Below are 22,124 nucleotides of genomic sequence, written 5' to 3'. Positions count from 1 at the left end.
GAGAAGCAGGACCCAATTGGGACTGGGCCAGTCGGATCTCGTCAGGCGCGGGACGACCAGATGAAACGGCCGTCCGAGGCCCGACGGCGCAGGTTCGTCTTCAAAAAGACAACATGGCGTGAGGCCTGCCAAGACGCAACTGCCCATGGGGGCATTTATGAAAGAGTGGGGAAATGATTTATTCAGCATGTTTACGGTTTATATTTGACTTAAAGAGCGGAGGATTTATTTCCTATTTTACGAAAATATGATTGTAATCCCGAAGGTGGGAGCTTCGGTTCGCTGTGGAATTTGATGTCAGCGCTGATCACCTGTTTGAATGCTGAAAGTCTTGATTCAAGTTCAATATTCCAGCTTTTAGCAAATATTTTTGGCAGCCCGAAAGTAAAGTTGGGCCTTGAACAGCAGCTATGAGAAAACACACTTGGACAGATTAGACAGAGGAGATTTCTTCACGGATGTAACTAGGCAGGGTCCAACATCCGAGGACCAGTATGCATGCCACTGACTTGGGCCACCACATAACTTAAAGACACTGGCCCAGGATGGCCAGTACAACTGCTAGGTTAACAATGTACTTAACAGTAACAAAAACAATGTTACTTCATCTGCTTCTCGTCGCAATTCATTAACTATCAAGTCCACACAACACCATCATTTAACAGTCTAAATATCAAGTAATGAATTAACAATATTTTAGACAAAAATCAGACTTTCATATTTCTATAACCAGCGTGCAAATTCTCAACGCACACAGGTAAGTGCCTACTATTAAGTAGCGTAAATAACACATGTACAGAAATAGAGCATATGCAAATAAGGGTGACTACAAGGCGACTTGGTGATGCAGCAGCGATTCATCACGATGGCTGAGGTTGCTCTCCTTGCCGTCCTTAGCGTCATCTAATGAAGCCCCCCACATGCAAATGAGCGTGCCCTTTTCCTTGATTTCTCCTCTTCCGTATTTAAAGGCACACACCAGTAAAGCGTGTGGCGGAAATATTGGAGCCCGGCCCAGATAATGTATGTATGGAGGTCACAATTTATATTAAGAATCGCACTCGCTATTGCTGGTGGCACTCATTACTCGTACACGACTTTGTTTAATGGATACGGTGAGATATTTGTGTCTATAGTATGTCGTATCATATGTTTTTGTCTCAGAATCAAAGATCACAATATACTCTGACAAAGTAGACTATAAAAACAGTTGGGTAAAAACAAAAAAACAAAACAAAAAAAAAACAACTATGGGTAAAAAATGGACCGATCCTCTGCTTGGGTCTTTTTGACCCACCCAACTCTGAGTCCAGAAATGGGTCTTTTAGTCTAAAATAACTCATAGATATTGGTCAGATGCTTTACTTGGGTCAAAAAAAAAATGGCTCATTTTGTATAAAACAACCCAGAATGTTGGGCCAAATTGACTCAAAGTGGATTGGTCCATTTTTGATCCATAGTTAGGTTATTATTTTACCCAACTGTTTTTAGAGTGTAACTTGCTTCAATAGAGATTAAAATTGACTTTGTTTAGGCTAGGCATACATACACCTGCGATGTAAAGTCAAACCTAATGATTTGACTGATCACACCATTTCTTTGTGTGGTTGTTGTTAAACTTTAAGTCCTAGACTGTTGCTATAGTGTACATTTCAAACAGAATGCACAAAGCTGAAGTTGGTGTCGAACCGTCAACCACGCAGTACTGATCATAAAAGTGAAGCGACAAAAGTTGTTGTAGGAGGAAAAAAAATACGAAAGCAAAGTCCTGGGAAGAAGAACTTCAGGAGACGTAATTGGAATAATGCGCATACGTAGAGCATTACATGATTGTAGCCCAAGCGTGTATAATGAAGACAGAGCTGAACAGTTGGACAACATATTGCCAGACAGCAGCCATTAGCCAGAGAGCGGCAAAAGCACATCAGGGGAAAACTCAAGGAGATGGAGAGGCAACGAGGAGCGGCAGGAGGAAGAGGGGAGCGGCGGGCCAAAGCGCGGCGTCACAATAAGCGGGGCCGACAAGCCGCGAGCGCGGCCCGTGCTCCGACACTAATTGCCCGTGAAAGGTGACCCGCGGTGAGGCGGAGGCGCTCAGCTCCGATCGGCCTCGCCGCGCGACGTGCGCCCTGATCGCACGCGACACCAGACAGCCTAGCCGTCACGCCGGCCACCAGCGCCACCCGCTCGACAGCCGGAACCCATCCGGGGAGCGGCGAGGGAGGGGAGTGGGGGAGACAGCGGGCGAGGGGGAAGAGCGACAGATGGAAAGTCAAAATGATTCCACTTTGATTCTCTTACCTGACTTCCGTTTGGACTTGGGATAACACAATGCCGCGCTACGTAGCGACCACTACATTATGGAAGAGGTTTGGCTACCAACTGCAAGAAAACGACAGTGCGCCTGACATTATGGACGTCCAATACATCCTTCTGATAAAATGTGACCTTCAATATCTTACACAAAAACATGCTGTTAGCTTTTTGCATGGACAGAAACACATGCAGGATGCAATTAATTAATTCATACTACTTGGAAACAGGGCTATTTTGTGACACTCCATAATTATATTAGTACCATTGACAACACACATTAAATGCTACATTTTGCCAGTTTTTGCAAGTTTACCTGGGACAATGCTATGTTCTTGCAAAAAATGTTACATATTACCATGAAGATGTTACATAGTATATTAGCAAGAAAATGTTAGCAATTTTCCATGACAATCCTATATTTCTCTATGAAGAGACTTCACACTTTATCTTGAAAATCTTATAATTTTGCCATAAAAAAAGTTACATTTTTCCTGCAAAATGATAGAAACTTTTCCATAAAAATGAAGTTCCATGGAAACACTAGTCTTTACTATGAAAAGGCATTGTTCTGCTACAAAAAGCTAACTTTTATCTTCAAAATGTTACATTGCCATGAAAATGCTACATTTAAAAAAAAAATGCTGGAAATATTTCATTACAATTCTAGACTTTACCAAGAAAATGCTATGATCATGCTATTCTGCCACAAATATACCAAAATTGATTTTGCCAGGAAAGTAAGTTAAAATGCTATATTTTGCCATAAATTCCATGTTCTGCAGATGCAAAACTTTTACGTTTTTTCTTTTTTAATATTTAGCCAAGACATAATGTATTTTTCTCAATAATATTAATTAAAATGCCAGGAAATAGTTTTACTGTATGTGGTATGCCACCTCAATGCACATATATTGAGCTGAGAAAATGCAAATAAAGTGCTGTCTTGCTAAAGCAATGATATTTTGATGAAGATGTTACATTTGGACACAAATGCTATATTTAAACATAGGAGTGAGTGCCTTCCTTCAAAGTTAGCACATTGGAAATGAAAGTGAGAAAAATACATAATGAAGGCGTGATTTGGAGGTTGAACGTATTCAACAAAGAAGCAGGCTGTAGCAAATATGTCGAGGAATATAAAGCACCTGGCACAACATGAAGTTCAATAATTAAAAAATAAAATAATGTAGAAATGTTAAAATGGTTTCATCCAATGTTTAAAGCTGACACGGACCACAAAAGGTAATATTAGACACACCTGAACCTTTAGCAAAAGCACATAACCGCGTTGCATGGTGAAACCGACCTCACACATTTATCAACTTGTTGGCTGCCTTTTTATTGATTTTTGTTTTTTTGGTCGTCTTTTAAGATGATGTGAACGTGGAAGAGGAGCGATGAGACCTGGATCTTTTTACATGCTGGAGCCAGACAGTTGGAGCCCTGTGTGGGGGGGCCGGTGAGATTTGGGGGGGGGGGGGGGGGGGGGGGCACCGATGCACCCTCTTCCCAGCACACATTACAACACAGTGGACATTAATAACCACTACGCTGTCACTGATAACCCGCCTCACCCCCCCCCCCCCCCCCCCCCCCCCCCCCCACACACACACACACACACACACACACATTGAGAGCTGTGCGTGTATGCGGGCATGTGCTTGTGTGTAAGGGTGAGGGTGTGGGGACCAGTTATTTAAAATATGATGCTGACATAAAATAAAATATGTATTGCACTAATGTATAAACAGTAAGTCCCATGTGCCCGTATGCAGACTGTAACTACAAGGAAAATCATTTTAGTTTGTGCTTAGCGCCTCCCTTTGGCAATGCACAGTGCTGCAGTTGACAATGGAACTGCTTCATGCACTGTCATTAACCTCCATGCATGTTCAACTATATGTGGCTTGAGAACAATATTTGTATGTCATTGTATGTCATTTATTTGACTCAAAGGATATCTGGGTTATATTTGTTCTGACGACTTACTGAGGGACAGACTAAAATATTTAGAAATAAAATAATTTCTTAAAAATATACCTCTCCCTAGTATAAACTAAAAAAAAAAAAAAAATAAAAAAATAAAAAAAATCAATAAAAATAAAATTATGAAATCAACTACAAAAATTGAAAACATGGCAATTTACAGGATAAAATAGTTACTTATGGTTATAATAATAGTAATGGTCAAAATTAAGGATGCACGATAATGCTATTTTCAAATAATACGATAAACCAACAATTAAAAGTTACCGATATTGATAACCGATAAGCACACCAATAATTGTTTGCAAATTAACTTGAATACACATATACTTTTGAATCCTACTATAAGTCAAACATGTACAAATACATTGAAACATTGTGTAAAGCAGCATGAAGCTGAATTTTATTGAAATCTCTTTCCTAAAAGTGCTTTACAATTTAAAAAACAAACTATATATATATATATATATATATATATATATATAATACAAAAACAGCTAATGAGATCTGATGAATATGATTTGTCCAATACACCCAAGGGTTATCCAAAATTTAATCGCATGGTATTGATGTTCAGGCACTCTGTTGATTCAGGTTTCTGTTAAATTACCAACTAAAAAAAAAAGCCACTTATTAAAGAAAACGCTTAATCTGTATCATGGTTCAATGAAACAAAATGAGGACTTGCAGACTTCGCCAAAGTTCAAGATTTGTCTATGCACTGTATTTTGCTTTTGTAATAAATGTGTTCAGTAGTATCAAGATCCTTTATGTCTATGTCAATACTACATGACAAAAAAATGCTATCATACGTTGTGTGCCACTGTAAAGGTGAGAAAGATTAGCATGTATGTTTGCTTGAGGTTAGGGGTCACCCAGACAACATCTTGAAAACACGACATCCTATTTATGGTAATTCTGCTATTCAAGAGGGTTCAGGACCTGCTGTGTTTTTCAAAAATCTGCGAGGAATTGAGTCAAATTGACTACAGGTCTAACAGAAAATCCTCTCCTCAGTTTAACATAGTTGCTTGGTACCAAGATGCCACAAAATGGTGCCATTTTTTGGGAATTTCAAAAAGAGCACAAAACAAAAACTGTGAATAGGCTAGTTTTACAACGCATACTAAGATTTTTTTTGGGGTGGTGGGTCACCTAGAAATGTCATTACAGGGTTGTTGTTTTTTTGTTTTTTTGTAACCACACTACGTATATCAATACTGTAGTCATGATGAATTTAATGTTAGCTTCATTGAAAAGTAAGTGACTCCAAACTTGTCAAAGTTAACACAGCTGCTGTGCAAACCTCAAGCTGGTTTTCTGTGTTTGAATCCCATCAACTACAAACTAGAAAATATGTTTACTTCCTTCGTGCTACTAACAAGCTTTGAAAAAATAAAATAAAATAAAAAAAAATCCTTTGGCTCAGGGTGATCATGGGGTTCCTCTGTCGGACTTTCCAATTAAGCACTCACACGACGAGCGCACTGGTGGTATTTTCAAAGTTGAAAAGTTCCTAGGCTTCCCCTTGCTCCCGGGCTCCCCGGAGACCCCCCCACCACCACCAAAAGATATCCCTTCGCACATTTCGGCAAGACGACAAAAAGTGGCATGCGATCGCGCAGTTTAAGACGCTAACGTGGCGCAATTAGCATGTGGCCGGCGCTAGCGGCCTCTCATCAGCGCCCCGAGGGCTCTTTCCTCGCTATTTTAGCGGCGGCCTGACAGGCGATGGCTCTGCTTTCGAGTTAATTAAAGGGAAAAACATGGCCTTTGCTAAGCGCGCAGTCGCGCCCGGCCTGCATAATGGGACGTAATTAACTTCCCCCCGCGTCGTTACTTCACTTCAAAGGCTTGCTTCGGAGGAAGCTAGTGCCAAGGCTTGTGTTTATACAGAAGACGCGGACGTTATCGTTTCTGGTTTCACATCTCTGTAGGGAGATGCATCTGACGGTCGACCCGAACCTGAAATGGACCCAAATACTAAAAACATTCAAGATGGGTGTCATCTGTGTCCTAATAGACTAAATACAAATTTGGGTTCAGAGACTTCAGTAAGCTTTGTTTGAAAATCTGTCGGGACTCGGGGCTAACATATTTGTTTTAAATGTCCATGTTAAAGCACATCAACAGTTTATGGACTTTGGCCTTTCATTATTGATCATTCATCATTATCATACTTCCAGTCTTATAGCAGTAATTATATATTAAATAGTGCTGTCTAAAAGTTAAAGCATTAACTCATTGATTAATTGCAAAAAAATATCGCATTAATCATGTATTAAGGCAGATTAATCACACGACTGGACCACAGATGATCCTTTAGCTTGACAGCGGATGGGTACGTTAAAAGCACAGGTTGTTTGAGCAATAAACATAACAAAATGCATTAAAGTAAAGCATTTAATGAACATTTTTGTATGACATTCAGTATACATATTTGTTCATGTCAAAACTGCTGGGGTTACTATTTTTTTCCATTTTAAATTATGCAAATGATTAACTGATTAGAAAAGAGGATGAGAGTGTGCAGTGAATATAAACATGTTCAAGACGTCAACATTAAATGTCCAAAAAATTAACACATAACAGGTGCTCTTCAAATATGGTGGCCAAATTTTTTCCGATAAAGTGTTTTTAATTAAGTGATTGACCATGATTAATCAAAAATTCTAAAATTTGATTAATTGGATTTACAAATGCAATCGTTTGACAGCTCTAATTTCAATCACATTTGTGTAATTTTTGTGCTTTTTTTTTTTTTTTTTTTTTTTTTAGTGTTTTTTTGTACATGAGCTTTTTCAAAATGTATAGACATCTAGCTAGATAGTATACATTTGATAGAGAGCTACAAGAGCTAACTACTAGTAGCTAGAAGTAGCTAGCTACTATGCCTACTACCTAGCTAAATAGAGAGAGAGAGAAAAAAAAAAACTAATTAGGTTGTGATGCTGACACACAAACTTAATCCAAGCTATTCACTGGAATACATATGAATTAGTGCATATTTGGACCCTTGCATGCTAGTTCTTTGAAACCCCATTTGTATGCAACTTTTTTAACACTACAATTTTTAATGTTCCAATTCCATATGTGCCTTTCTGTAGTTAAAAAATGGTTTTACGAAATCTTTTTTTTTTTTAAGTACTAAAAAAGTCAATATTTTTTAGGTTCTAATTTTAGGCTACATTTTCTCAATTGCTCAATTCATTATTTATTTCATTGGCCGAAATGATCACATTTAACCTTCTTATTTTATGAACGGAGTGGGGGAAGTATGTTTAATTTTTATGCCAGAACATGTCGATTTGTAATCTGGTCCCACGTTGTTTGGCCATTCCTACTATATTCCAGAAAGTAGGAAATGTAATAATAATAATAATAATAATAATAACTAGAGTAAGTGCAATTTCTGGAGAAATTGTGTTGGAATGCTGAAAGCTGAATGCTAATAGCTGAATGCTAAAATTTGAATACATGTGGAATGCTTATGAAGTAAATTGAGAGATAAATTATAAAATTATAACCTGGTTACTGGACAATGTGCTTTACCAACTGTGCCACTGAGCAGTATCAGGCACCTGGTAATGATGATGAGTTATATGTTTGGTATGTTTGGAAGTGGGCTTGGAAGGTGACACTTAGAAAAAGTTCACTGTCTGTCCCATTGAAAATGAATGGGGGCAAGTTGATATTGAATGTTAAATTGTGCAAATACTGTAAGTAATGTGGAATCAGACGAAATATACCCCGGCAGGTATGAATTTTTGAAGCTAGTTGAAATTTGAACAATGTACATTGGAAATATGTGGGAGTTGTTACCTGGCAAAAAAAAGTGTAATACAATAACATATGCTTCAGCATTCCCACAATAATAATAATAATAATAATAATGATAATGATAATGATAATGATAACAATAATAATAATAATAATAACAATAATAATAATAATAATAATAACAATAATGTAGATGACGAACCGTCAATACTAGAGATCTAAACATGAGCCGATTGGCGGCCATCGGCGGCGGTGGCGCCGGGCACCTCGGGTCACACTTGAGCGCACGTGGGGTTTAACTCGAACGCACACGGTTGCCACGTCGCTGTGGCTCCTTCCAGGATAAATTTACATGCGTGCCAATTAGACTGGAAGAAATGATTGGCTGCTTGCGACATCGCAGTAAAGAGCTTCCCGCATATCCCGAATGGAGAAGCTATCCCAAGCTCGGGTGTCCACGAGCCCTGGTGGACGGTAATGCAGCGGGGCGTGCCCCATCACAGCATGTCAAGAGACGCACCTCTGCTGTGTCACATGTGATTTACTGCGTGTCGGACCACCTCGCAGCCCCCTCCCGCTGTAGTTGTGTGTGGATGGTTAGGTGAGGCTGTGGGGCGGCATATGTTCTGAGTAGAGATCCGTGTATAAACATTGTGTTTTCTGTGTGTGTTTTTGCACACACATACCCCCACACACTGAGTTTTTGTGTAATAGCGCTGGTAAAAATAACAGCTCGGCCCCGTGTTATTGCTGCTACGACGCGACGCTGCCAAGAAAGCCCAGTTTGATGTCTGCGAGGCTGGCAGGCCACAGTGCGGGCTCCACCGCCACCCATCCCCCCCAACACAAGCCTACAGAGTGGGGGGTGAGACAGTGAGCCCTAGCATATGGAGCCTACATAAACACACTAGCTATTAAATACATCAAGTCTGATTTTTTTTTTTTATTTTTTATTTTTATTTTTTTTTTTTTTTTTTTTTTTTTTTTTTATAAAGTTGCCTAGGATGCACAAAGGCAATGGCAATTCTGCTAGCCCTTGGTCGCGTTTGTCAAAGCCGATCCAACTGATGTTAGCCGGCGGAATTTTTCCAGCTGGTGAACGTAAAAGTGGGTCATGAGATCTTCTCGCGAAAAAAAAAAAAGGAACATGTTGATTCAACCAGGACGTCATCTCGTAGGCAAGATCGTGTTCCATTACTTGGTTTGGAACATTTTCGTGACAACAGTTGCTGACTTAAACTGTTGTCAAACATTTATACGGCATGAAGTTTGGTTTTGGGAAATTGTTCGATTTAGGTTCAGGTAAGTGAGGACGATTTTGTGTTCATGCGAGGATTTTGCATAAACAAATTTAGTCACATTACAACATATTACAGCAACATTTTTGAATATTTATTTTTTATTTTTGCATCTTTCGCAAATAGTGAAAATACGCAAATACGTGAAGTAGCCTTCAAAGGATTTTTAATTTCCTCTAGACACCATAAAACAGAATCAAAGCGCTACTTGTGTCTAAATGAACCTCTTCAATTCACTTCATATTGTTTCCTTGGCAAAAAGATGCCACCAAATGGCACGCAAAAAGTGATGTGCATTGGATAGTTTCGCTGAAAAATCTGTCAATATGCAAATGCCGAAGAGATCACGTCGACGGAAAGACAATTTGACGACTATGTGCCAGTTTTTATACTAATGATAGTTTTACCAAATAGTGTGAAATCTTATAATAGGAAACACTTTCAGTACAAATCAAATATAGATAAAAAGGCTCGTCATATGTAAAAAGACAACGATGTGGGATGTCATCAAATGGCAGCTTGTTGGAAGGGTAACAAGTGAAGTGTAACAACCTCTGTTTTCAATTTTCATCCAAAAACTTCTGAGGTATCTGCCATCGTGTCAAAAGAAGAAGGAGGGAAAAAAAGGAAATCATCCAATTTAGAAAAAAAAAAGTGAGAAAAAAATTGAAGCCCCCCCCCCCCCCCCCCCAATTATAAGTAATTACCACTTTGGCTCTCAACATGGTGGAATGATTTGATGCCTTTCACAGGGTCGTCTGGTTTAGCTCAACACAGACGTGCGAGTCTGCCTCGTGTTAGACTGTGGTGACGGCAGCGAATGCCATCGTTTGGTGCAGATAAAAGGCACCCCCTCAAAAAACAATATAATAATAATAATAAATGACATGGTGGTTGAGCGGGATGTGCGGGCAGGAAATCACAGACGCCGGTTTGGCGATGAGAAGCAGGTATTCACTTGGAAAGTAATCAAAAACAGTGGAGGGTGGCAGACTTTCACCGAGTAGATGATTGTGTTAAAGACTCAAACCTACATAAGTCTCATTTGCAATGAGTGGAAACAAGTGCTACTACTAAAGTCTGCAATCATTCAGTGCAGTGTTACACACACTAAAGACGTGCGTCCTTGTGTGGAATCTGTGTCGACTGTGTCTACAAGCTACAGACATGTAAGCAAACTTTTGACTGTTCTGGCGGCAGCATCAACCTTTTTTAGCTAGCGAGATAGGCCTACTCTCGACAGCTAGCTAGCTAGATCCTATAGACAGCCAGCTACAAATGTAAATCTATGGACAAGTCAGAACATCTGGGCATTTGTGATATTTCCGGCATGCAAATGCTTCCCATACACGATGAAAACAAACAGCCTATTGTATTGCTTTTGCCTGTGACTAGCAGATACGGCACTTGATCTCATTTTGAAATCAAGACAATCCTCACAAGTCAAATTACAACGATCCAAAGTCCAATGCTTAATGAGCGGAGAGCATCCATTCAGTAAGAATGCCATCTTGATTTTTAAAAACATTATTTTCTATAGAAAGCTAGCTAGTTAGATCATACAGACAGCTAGCAAAATGGCTCCTATTGAGACTGCTAGCTGGCTCGATCCTATAGCGACCGCTAGCTAGCTAGATCCTATAGGCCACTAGTTAGCTAGATCCATTAGACCGCTATCTAACGAGAGCCTATAGACAGCTAGTTAGTGACCTACTATAGACAGCTAGCTAGTGAGATAGTATATAGATGGCTAGCTAGCTATAGTAGCTATCTAGATAATAGACAGCCATTTTGGAGGGTCATGGCCCCCTTTTTCCAGAGCTATCGCAGAGAGGAACACATACACACACAAACACAAAACATTCCATCTGACTTCTGCTGCCGCTTGTTTGATGGATCCCACTCACACATGACAAGGCATTGATTTTCCCGTCTGTCTCTGAGCTCCGGCGTGGAGAAATCCATTAAGGCTTTCCAGCGACTGACTGACGGGCCTTGACGGGCCGGCGCTCTCGGGGCCCGCCCGCCTCACTGACTGGCAGCTCGACACTTAAACAAGCCCCTGTGCCCGCCGTAATAGTTTAAAACACTTTCAATTACCCGAGTCAAACAAATCCCGCACGCGAGCGATCCGCCGCCGCCCGCCGATCGTTTGCCGCGTCTCGCTCTCGACATCCTAACAGGGCGGAGTAGAATGGAGCAAAAGACAATGATCGCCGCTCACGTCTTGAAACAATGGAGCAAGCAGGGGCGAGTTGAAATAAATATATTTTGTGGAAACAAATAATGTCTATGTAGTTAAGAGTGGGAATACGGTGAATAAAATAAAGTTATGGAGAAGCAATGCTTTTGAGGAAAAACAAAGTTGTGGACCCCAAATCTGGTAGCACCTGACAATGACAATATAGGCGATCTATTATTTCAATTCATTTCTTATTCAAGGAAAGTCCTCTGTCAAAATGTATTCCATTTAGTATTTACATTTCGCAGATTTTTTTGTAGCATTTCAGTTTTGTTTTACATTTCTAAAAAAATGTTGATAGTTAGCGGCTGTCATGCGCTAAATTCTCTCAGCCTAGGCAGTGAACCTTTATCGCGTGTTTAGTTAAAAATGATGTGGCACGGGCCGAATCACCTAGGGGTGTTGTGTTGTCATGGAAACAACAGAAAACATTGAGATCATTACAAGCTTGTCCTTGCGGTCCGACTGGAACAAAGAGACTGAAAAGTTGACTACCGGTATGTTCACAGCTGTGTTCAATGGCAAAAATGCTGAAAAATGTGGCAAAATGTAAGGTATTTAAAAAAAGTTGGATTTTATACGACAATCGATTTTTTTTAACACTCCGTAATTTCTGCTGCAAGCACAACAAACGACCTCACAAAATCAGGCTTGGAATTTTATTTAAGCGTTACTTGCTGTTTAAAAGGTTTGAGAACAACTTTGTATTTAAAACATCAGTGACGCAACTATTGAAAAATGACAAACTGATGACAAATGGCATCCTCCTTATTGCTATGCGAGTCAATACGGCCAGGCGCCACGGTGGGCCGCGTCATGTAAGGTGAGCACCCCTCCCGCCCCTCCAACGCCATTGATTTGAGTCCCGGTGAGGCTGTGGCGGCGGCCATTTAATCAAACATGGTTGCCGCGCGATGTCGGACACGGATGAGCTTGTCTCACGCATCGATTGGTTACGCCGAGCGGCTTCAAGGCCGAGGGGGCGCTACGTGCACACATGCTGACAAGTAGTGAGGGCCCAGTAGTGCAATCTGCTTAATAGCCTTCATTTTGCTCATTATTATGAGAAAAAATAAACAGTATAGGTCTGATCGCAAGTAGAGCTATCAGGAAACTTTCCAACTGGTGTCCATCACTGCAACGTGGAAGATTTGAGCTCTATCTTTAGGTCATGGTTGTGAACCGTACCTCTCGTTTGATTCCATGAGACCATCAAAACAGCGCGTCGCCACGGCAACAGTGTACAATAGTCATTTTGAAGAGTAATTTACAAAGGCTTGAGTTAAAAGAAGAATTGGATATTTTCTTTCAAGGAAAAATGTACATTTCTAAGAATTCATTTGTAATTTATGGAGGACAAACAAAAACTTTAGAGGACAAAACACTGAGTTGGAGCAGAAAAAAAATGTCTTATGTTTTAGAATTAATACTGTATGTTGAGTTAAATGTTGCGAGTACCTATGTATTCATATTTTTTTCAGGAAAAGATTTGAGAGAAGTTTTGAAAAAAAAAAGAAAAAATAATTTAAAAAAAATAAATGTTCTGTTTTTTGGGGGGGGGTCAAATTAAGATAAACTTTTTTTTTTTTTTTTTTTTTTTTAAATTAAAGGTCATTTGACAGAATTTTAGCCATAGAATGCCACAATAGCCACACAAATGTAAAGATTCTCTTTTTTTTTTTTTATTCTCAAAATTTAAATTTGTTTTCATTTTTGAATTGTTACTTGTAAAATAAAAATAAAAAATCCTGTATTTTATTAGGGTGAAATATTTTTTTTTATTAAAATATTTCATTCGCTCTCTGTATGACTGATTCTCGGTGTTATTTTGCCACTTAACCGCAATTCTAACACAAAGCAAACATTTTTGTTATCACATCACTGTGTACTGTTAGTTGTGAAATTCCAAAAAAATGGAGTAACTTTTGTAAAACTACAATTTTGTATGAACTACCCCATATTCCACACTTTTATTGACTATTAATTTAGTATCATTTAGCAAGGCACACCTTCAGGGACATCATTTCATTTAGTAAATCGTCTGACACCACGTGAATGCAATTTCACATTCACACAGCAGTACATGTGAAGTTCATGTTACAGTGTAGAGTGCACAAAACTAACATTAAAGTACAAAATCCATCATTTCCTATTTAATTGTTCACATTTCTGAAGCCAACAGTGAGAAAACTAACAATTAATATGCAGGGAGGTCACCACAAACAGCATTAATAAATAGAAACCATAAAATATATAGAGCATCAAACACAGGCCAGATATGATGTGACAAGCCCGCCAATTAACAATCCAACTTGGACTACAATAAACGCATAAATAAATAAAAAAGTAAAAACGAGATGATCAAGGCCGGCTGATTTCCGCAGCGGATGCATAATTAATGTGGCTCCTACAAAACATCGTTCTGTTGGCTCGCCAGGCTCCTTTATTGAAATAAAACGTCCCGGAGGGCCGAATCCCCCCATTGATTGAGAGAGGACGGAAAAAAAGACGGAGCAATGTGGGAAAAGCGAGCGAGTCACGGGCAGGAAGACGGCTGACTGATCGGAAGACACGATGAGTATTTAAAGCACACGTGTCCAGCTTGAGGCTCAAGGGGCAACAATGGACCACAAAAGATCTTTTTTGTTGTTGTTGTTGAATAAATCCTTTCAACTGTTCTATATATTTTATATATGTTTTTAAATTACATTTTTATAATACATCTGCTCCTATGTGATCCCCTCCAGCATTTATTCCAAGTTGTCAATCCCTGATACAACTGATATGACATATTATGAAAGGGTATTCAGGACGTGCTCTTCATTTTTGATAATAAATTTTTCAATACATGTATAATTGATCCATTATCCTAAACAAACAACAAAGGGTTTGGCTGAAACATCAAATTAACTACACTGTATTTAATATTTCCAGTTCAAAGGTCTCACGTGCATACGAATTAGCATTCAAGGATAGCACAAACCTACTGAACAACAAACCAACATTATTTTGGGGAAGAATAGCTAGTTAAAGGTTTCCCTTTTATGTTAATATTCTCAACATTATTCATTGTATTTTTTTTTATACTACAGTAAATTGTACATTAAGTATTCACCTGAGTCATGCTGATTCTAAATCCTATTTCCCAAACTCATATTTTAAGAATTAAACATTTCTTCATGATACTCCCATGAATTCAAATAAATAAATAAATAATAAACATTTGGAAACTTACCTAAACTTCTTGCACTTTGTGGCGTGTAGAGCCCACCTTGATAACCAGATTTCTTCCTCTAGGTCTGTAAATGTAAAAATACCATCATAAAACTAAGACAAATATTAATACATTTAAAAACTTAACTAACAATAATGCTTGAATCATTGGAATGGATCATATATATTTTTTTCATATGCTGAACATATTTTGATTTTTTTTTTTAAATCTCTATAAATGTGTTGTATTTTCAAATTCTCTCCAATTCACTTTTATTTTCTTTAATTTAATTTAATTTATTTATTGTAACTCTTAATAATTGTGTGCGTGTTTTTTCCGCCTTTGTTCCACAAACATTGATGTTCTTCAGAGGTGTGCCGCACCATCTAGTGGTTTCCTGCTACATGACAATCAAAACATTTTTACAAAAGTCGTTGAAGAGTCATTACGTTATTGAGTTGAATTATTTTGTTAAATAATGGGAAAATATGAAAATAATCGAAAATACAACATTGATTTACTTTTAAACAGGATACTTACTTAAACTACTTGCACTTTGCTGTGTAGAGACAGTCGTGGTCACAAGATTTCTTCATCTCGGCCTCTAAATGTACAATAGCAGGGGAAAAAAAAAAGATGTAAATTTAAAAATAAAACAAACAAAATAATAATTTCAACTGGAGAACAGTCTTATTTATTTTAATGTATTATATTTTAATATGTTTAAGTATGTTGTATTTTCAAATTACGTCCAATAATCTTTTTTCCACCTTTGAAGTACAAAAACATCCATCCATTTTCTTGACCGCTTATTCCTCACAAGGGTCGCGGGGGGTGCTGGAGCCTATCTCAGCTGGCTCTGGGCAGTAGGCGGGGGACACCCTGGACTGGTTGCCAGCCAATCGCAGGGCACACAGAGACGAACAACCATCCACACTCACAAGCACACCTAGGGACAATTCGGAGCGCCCAATTAACCTGTCGTGCATGTCTTTGGAATGTACAAAAAAAATAAAATAAAATAACACTGCCAATAATTGATGGTTTGTAAAAATGCCTCACTGACCCTGACAGTAGAAGTGTGCTGGCACCACCTAGTGGTTACCTGCTACATTACAATCAGTGTCGTTGAGAAACATTTTTAAAAGTCACCTCAGAGTCACAAGAATAACGTTTATTCAGTTTCATTTTCTGTTTAATAACGTTGGAAAAATAAGAAAATCTAAAAATACATACATTCGACTGTATCTATATTTTTTGTTGTTTTGTATTTTTTGCTATTTAATTTCAACAGCAGCGTCAACGTTTAACGTGCCGTTTCCAACCAACAAAATCATAAGTGCTGTGGCGTCATCTAGTGGCCGCGTGTGGTAAACTAACAAACCCCAAAAAGCCTTGCAAGAGCCCATTTAAATTACTGTTTCTTAATTTAGATAATTATCGATTCACACGTGTACATAAAATATTAAAACATACCACTTGAACAAGTAAACCACTTAAACAAATAAATTATCAGTTTGTGTAAAAAGGTATATTTAACTTGACGGCGCCGCAAGCATTCATTCCATAACGTATAAAACCATACCACAGCATAAACTTTGACAACGTTTTTCTGCTTAAAACACAAATTTATTGACTTTTGAAGCTTCGAAAAAAGGGGATAAAACGCCGCTGTTGTACGACGACGACAGCAGCAGCACCTGTCGAACGCAGGTAGAACTAATTAGCTCAACTCATTTAGCAACATTTTGGACCACGACGAACACAAAAAACACACAGCTTTAACTTAGCATTTGCCCGACACAAGAACGGTGGCCTCTTCAAAAGAGAAAGTTAAATATTCTAACCTTTAAGCCACCTTTCTTTAACATTTGAGAAAACGTCAACGGGTCGTGGCGAGCAGAGGCGAAAAGCAACTTCCAACATTGGAAAGAACGCTTAGTGACGTCATCACGCAACGGCGATTATTGCCGACGTCAGACGTCTTGAAAATGACAACCGCAGACATATATAATTCATGTTAAATTGTATATGTATGTATATATATATATATATATATATATATATATATATATATATATATATATGTATGTATAAAGCATGTTACGACTTTTTTTTTTTTTACCGAATTGTCAATTTATATTTGTATAAATAACTTTTTTTAATCAGTTTTTTATTAGGCAGAATGAAAGTTCAAGTTACCTAGAACATCATTATGATGACTGCAAGTAATTCTTTCATCACATAATATAATCAAAGAAGTGGATTATGATTTAATGATAAGTACTCAAAGGGTAAGGAACATTGAATTTGTGGCAAAACTTTTTTAACTAAACTTCTTGGGAGTTAGGCTAGAAAGTCGAAGGTCTGAAAAGGCACTAAAAAAATAATAATAATAAAATAAAAAAATTAAAATAAAAAAATTGGCGATAAAACCTGCGGAGAGAAAATGAACATGCCAAAGTTTGGGGACTTTATCTCGAGGTGAGATAGCAACACTCTCTTTGGCCTCACAGGTGTAAATTTGCTTTATTTTCAAGTCACACTTTAACCCAAAAGCAACTTTTAAAAGTGAGAACCCCGCCCCAGTATGCAAAGAAAAAGACACAATTACAAAAGCAAGTCGCCTTTTTTTTTTTAATCTTACATTGCATTGAAAATTTACATAATAGATTCATTACATTTTACAAATAATCTCATCATAAAAATATATTTCTGTACAAAACACTTTGTTTAGTTAGGTATATATATTTTTTTTTTAACCATAATTTCTTTTCTTTCCAAACAGGGAATACTCCCAGTGTCCGTCAAGGGGGGGCGAAGAAGGGCTTCAGTCTTCCAGTCAATCTTATTGCAGTCAGTGGGAAAAGCTTGTGGCGGGGAGAGAAAAATGCCATTGAAAGTGGGATACGTGTGTGTGTGTGTGGAAGGCGTTGTCCCAGATGTGGCGGGGTCCCCCAATTTTTTTTTTCTTTTTTGTCAGGCACTGTGTCAGATTCATTGTGAAAAGCACAACTAAAGCCACCAAAACACAACAACAACGTACACGCGACGACAATCACTCCAAATTGTCCAAATGAGCGTGGATGAACTGAACCGCCAACAAAATGTCATTTTGGCAGCATGTTAAAGACAAAAAAAAAAAGAAAGATCAATGCGGCACTTGTTAAAAGAAGCAGAAAAACGCTCTCAATATGACTGGCCCATTTGGGAGAAAAAAAAAATAAGTAAAAAAAATAGTACGAGTTGTGGCTCATTTTAAGGCCGACAATTAAGAGGAAGTATGTTGGACTGTTCCGCATGGTTTCCTAAACCTGCCAACTTTATTTCTGATGGGAAATAAACGCTACTGAACAAAGAAAACCAGACAGAAATAATAAGGCTTATGTTTCTTCAAATGCATACTTGAAAAAAAACCCAAAGTATTCCACTGGGATCCAGTTGTTTACGATAAAATTCCTGTACAAAAGGTCCCGATAATGAGGGGAGAAAAAAAACAAACTTAATTACAATTAAAGCGATACTTCCGACTACAAACACAACATTTCAACATTCCATATTTAACAACGCGAGACGGACGAGTTGAGTTCATAACTATCCAGATACTTCACTTGATTCCATCCCTAGTCCCTTTCACACTACATTCCCAGCAAATTGGCATGTAACGATAGAACGGTTGAGTTGGCACAAAATCATCATTTCCAAACTACGAGTTGACTCAGCCGTTGCAGCTTCACTTATTCAGATAATTACAGTAGATGTATGTTGACGTCTGAGCGACAGTATTTACTTTCGATGACAAAGAGGATAACAAGAAGGTGCTTTGATCAGTGTGAAAGGGGCTCACATCACTTGAGTCCTCCCTAAATTTAAAGGGGAAGTCAACAAAAAAAATCTTGACAATATGTTCTATGCAGCCCCACTACTCTAAATACAGTATTCTGTTTAATATTGTGTTAAATGAATATGAATTAAGGAGCAAAATCTAGCAGTTTTTCCATATCAGAAAGCAGCCATTTTGCTGTCTTGCTACCTTGCTGTTGACATCGCAGTTGCTCATGTCTCAGGTAACAACCAATCACAGCTCAGCTTCAGGAAACAGGTGAGCTGTGATTGGTCATTGCCTGAGCCCTGCCTGAGCAAACTGTGATGTCATCTTCAGTCGACAGCAAGTGGCAAAATGGCCGCCCCTTGAGATTATTAAAAACGGCTAAATTTTGCCTCATATTCCACAAATGTAATATTAATCAGAATTTCACAATTAGACTCGTGAGGTCACATACAGTACAACATATTATTGTCAAGAAGTAACAAGAAAGGTTGACTTCCCCTTTAACACTTGTAATCATAGCACCGTAGCATTCTGGACTCAAAAACCAACCAACCAAAAAAAACAAAAAAACAAAAACAACAAAAAAGAATTTTTTTTTTAAAAAAAACATTAAAAAAAAAATTAAAAAGTGGCAGCTGTTGCGGCTTTTCTCATTTAGATAATTAGACACAGTGACGTCTAAACAAAAATCATAGAACCAAACAGATCACAAAAAGCAATGAAAGTGTGCGACTTCACATTCTGCGAAGGAAAGAAAAAAGGTGGTTGGCCAGATTTTTTTTTTTTTCCTGGAAAAATCCCACATGATAATCTGCTGCTTATGATCCGTCTTGGCCACGCCCCCGTGGCAAATACATAGCACAAAAATATAAGTGGTGACCACTCCCGAATATATATATTGATATATATTCGCAATAGATTTACAGATCAGAAGATTCTGTAGTAGTAACAAATAAAGGAGGAAGCACTCGCGGAGTGCAGGATCACAGTGGAACCGCGGCGGCGGTCCACGTCGGCAGCGGCAAAGCCCGCTTCTGCTTAAAGTTCCAACGGCGGCGGTCCTGCAAGCGGACCTCCGCAGATGTCTCCCGTCTCGTCCCCTCCCTCCCGTCAAAGTGTCCCATTCTCCGGGGCAGACAGGAAGCGTTTCCTGTCCGATGTGCTTTAGTGCCAGAACCGGAATGTCAGTTTCAGACTCTTTGTTAGTCCAACTCGCATCAGAGTCCTTTTGGAATCCACCGAATCAGGGAACAATTTCCGCAAACGGCTCCGAGTTTCAGGTTTGCTCTGATTAGCTACGAGGGGATTTGAAGATCTTCACTTGAGACGATTCGCTTAATCGACTTCCAGTTCAGTTCGGGGTTCTCTGCCTCTCCTCAGCCTTTCCGTCCACCGGAATGGCAAAGGAGCGATTTAAACATTCCGTGAGTCAGCCTTCCTCCCCCTCTCATCTGCTCCACTAGGACCCGGGCTCCCTTTTGACTCTAATCCGCCGTTCACTCAAGATTAAGGACGCCGTTTCCGGGGCTGCCCTCATCCCTTCTTTTGCTCACGAGTTTGTTTGTTTTTTTACTTTTTTTTTTTTCTCCCCCTCCGTGTTACAAAAACTTTTTTGCTACTCTCCGTAATGTGAGATTCCAGACCGGGCGGCCGAGACCAGTCTGAATCACCGGGAACAGTTTTCCGTTCCGGTTCCTGCCCGTCATGGATCCTCAGACCATGGTGCAGACCGTGTTGAGATTGGGGTCGAAGCGGACCGCCTTCCCCTCCACCGCCTTGGCGTTGGTGTTGTACATGGGGTTCTCGAAGGCGGCCTGCCCGTTGTTGTTCTCGTGGACCGAGCAGCCTGTGTACTGGGTTTTCGGTGTGGTCCTGTGTGTAAATAAATGTGGAAATAACACAACAACAACAGAGGGGTAAGATAAAATGTCTATGAACATAGACAGATGCCTCCATGTTGTAATTGAGTTGGGGGTTTCCTGGGTTCCCTGAAATGATCCTCAAACTTTGGCAAAAGCAAATTAGCACATCCTTCCGACCGGGGTTCAAAAATGAGAAAATGGGGTCCTATATATTATTGCAGGCCACTGTAACATTATGCACAGTTCAAACACTCCATTTAAAAACGGGCAAATAAAATACAGTAATAGTGAATAGTGAAATTCAGCAAATAATTGTTGGACATTTTATATTATGCATTTTTTTTAAACATCCCCAAATTTCAGGCATAAACCTCCACGGCGACAGGCTCTCCTAGCAAACATTTATTTTTTTCAATATTACAAAAAAAATTGAAAAAAAATTGCACAAACAGGTGACTCTGTGAGTAAGTGGTATGAAACGCTAAATACAGCTTAACTGTACTTGGGCAGTGATCCTTCTGCATACCACTAGAGGGAGCCCACGTTTGTTGATGTTGTCAAAGTGGACGTGGGCACCCGTAGTGCTGTCTTTTTTTTTTTTTTTTTCCCTGTGGGCTTGTAGTAGCTAGCATCATCGTAACCACCTAGCAACGAGGCAATGCTAAGCTAATATGTAGGTTAATTATGGCTCATTAGCACGAGACAGGACTACCCCCTTAAAACAGGATCTTTTAGGCAAACATTGAGTCAAAAATTGTATACAACTCATGATTCTTGGGCTGTTTTACGGAAAGCCTGCCACATACGATCAATGCACTCTTTAGTACAAACCTTTGTTTGTATAGATAGAAGCCGAAGCCAGTAAAAATGAGCGCGAAGAAAGGCACCAGGATCGCGATAGCCACCGAGCTGCTGTTGGTACCCAGCTGAGGCGGCTGCGAATTCTGACTCTCCGACATGTTCAGACCTGCAAAGCAAACGGGAAGTTCGCCTCGTTCATCATCATCATCATCATCATCATCATCATCAAGTCCTTTTTGGACAGCAATTACCGAGTCGCTGGAGTCCAAACTGTCCGTAGTCTTTTCCCTGAATGAAGCCCTGGAACACGTAACTGGAACCGTCGGGTTCGGCAGACACCTGCAACGATAAATAACCACATTCAAGAAAAAGTGATGGACTGGATGGTATGCACATGAACTGTAATTCTTTGACCGCTAAAAACGTTTAATAACGATTAGTAAAATCCCGATGTATGCTGCCATAAACGTGAAATGACGTCATCTACCTTTTTTTTTTTTTTTTTTTTTTCCTTAAATGGACGGAGCAATGCCGAAGTGCAGCGCTGCCTGGTCAATGGGTTGTGGAATCAAAAACACCACCTAACTATGGCCAGCAGATGGCAGCATTGTGTCTCTTTTTAATGGGCTACTGGTGTATGGAATTACAATGAAATGTGACGGAACCTGATGGAATCTGATGAATGCTCGGCGAAATGGCACTGTGTTTTTTGTTTGTTTGTTTTTCATTACGTGTGGCAGTAAAAGAGTTAATGTACATTAAATTTTAATAATGTTGTGAATTTGAAATTATA

At 39.1% G+C, this 22,124-nt stretch overlaps 1 protein-coding gene and 1 long non-coding RNA gene across 4 annotated transcripts in view; both read right to left on the bottom strand.

Moving 5' to 3' along the window:
* LOC144007652 (uncharacterized) overlaps positions 1 to 16,784 on the bottom strand; it is a 124,939-nt gene extending 108,155 nt beyond the window's left edge. Inside the window, exons 1-3 of the long non-coding RNA XR_013280296.1 lie at positions 16,684 to 16,784; positions 15,377 to 15,440; positions 14,858 to 14,921 (exon numbers count right to left, since the gene is read on the bottom strand). This is a non-coding gene — a long non-coding RNA (uncharacterized LOC144007652). The remainder of the gene's footprint in view (positions 1 to 14,857; positions 14,922 to 15,376; positions 15,441 to 16,683) is intronic.
* Positions 16,785 to 19,294: 2,510 nt separating this feature from the next.
* The window catches only part of csmd3b (CUB and Sushi multiple domains 3b), a 331,521-nt gene continuing 328,691 nt past the window's right edge, over positions 19,295 to 22,124 (bottom strand). For all 3 annotated transcript variants that reach the window (XM_077507458.1, XM_077507460.1, XM_077507461.1), the window contains 3 exons: positions 21,583 to 21,670; positions 21,362 to 21,497; positions 19,295 to 20,540 (listed from right to left, as the gene is read on the bottom strand). In XM_077507458.1, the coding sequence (XP_077363584.1) occupies positions 20,381 to 20,540; positions 21,362 to 21,497; positions 21,583 to 21,670 (384 nt within the window). In that variant the 3' untranslated portion in view covers positions 19,295 to 20,380. The remainder of the gene's footprint in view (positions 20,541 to 21,361; positions 21,498 to 21,582; positions 21,671 to 22,124) is intronic.

The sequence above is a fragment of the Festucalex cinctus genome, chromosome 19 (assembly GCF_051991245.1).
Source record: "Festucalex cinctus isolate MCC-2025b chromosome 19, RoL_Fcin_1.0, whole genome shotgun sequence".
NCBI lineage: Eukaryota > Metazoa > Chordata > Actinopteri > Syngnathiformes > Syngnathidae > Festucalex > Festucalex cinctus.
This window is presented reverse-complemented; position numbering and strand designations above follow the sequence as displayed.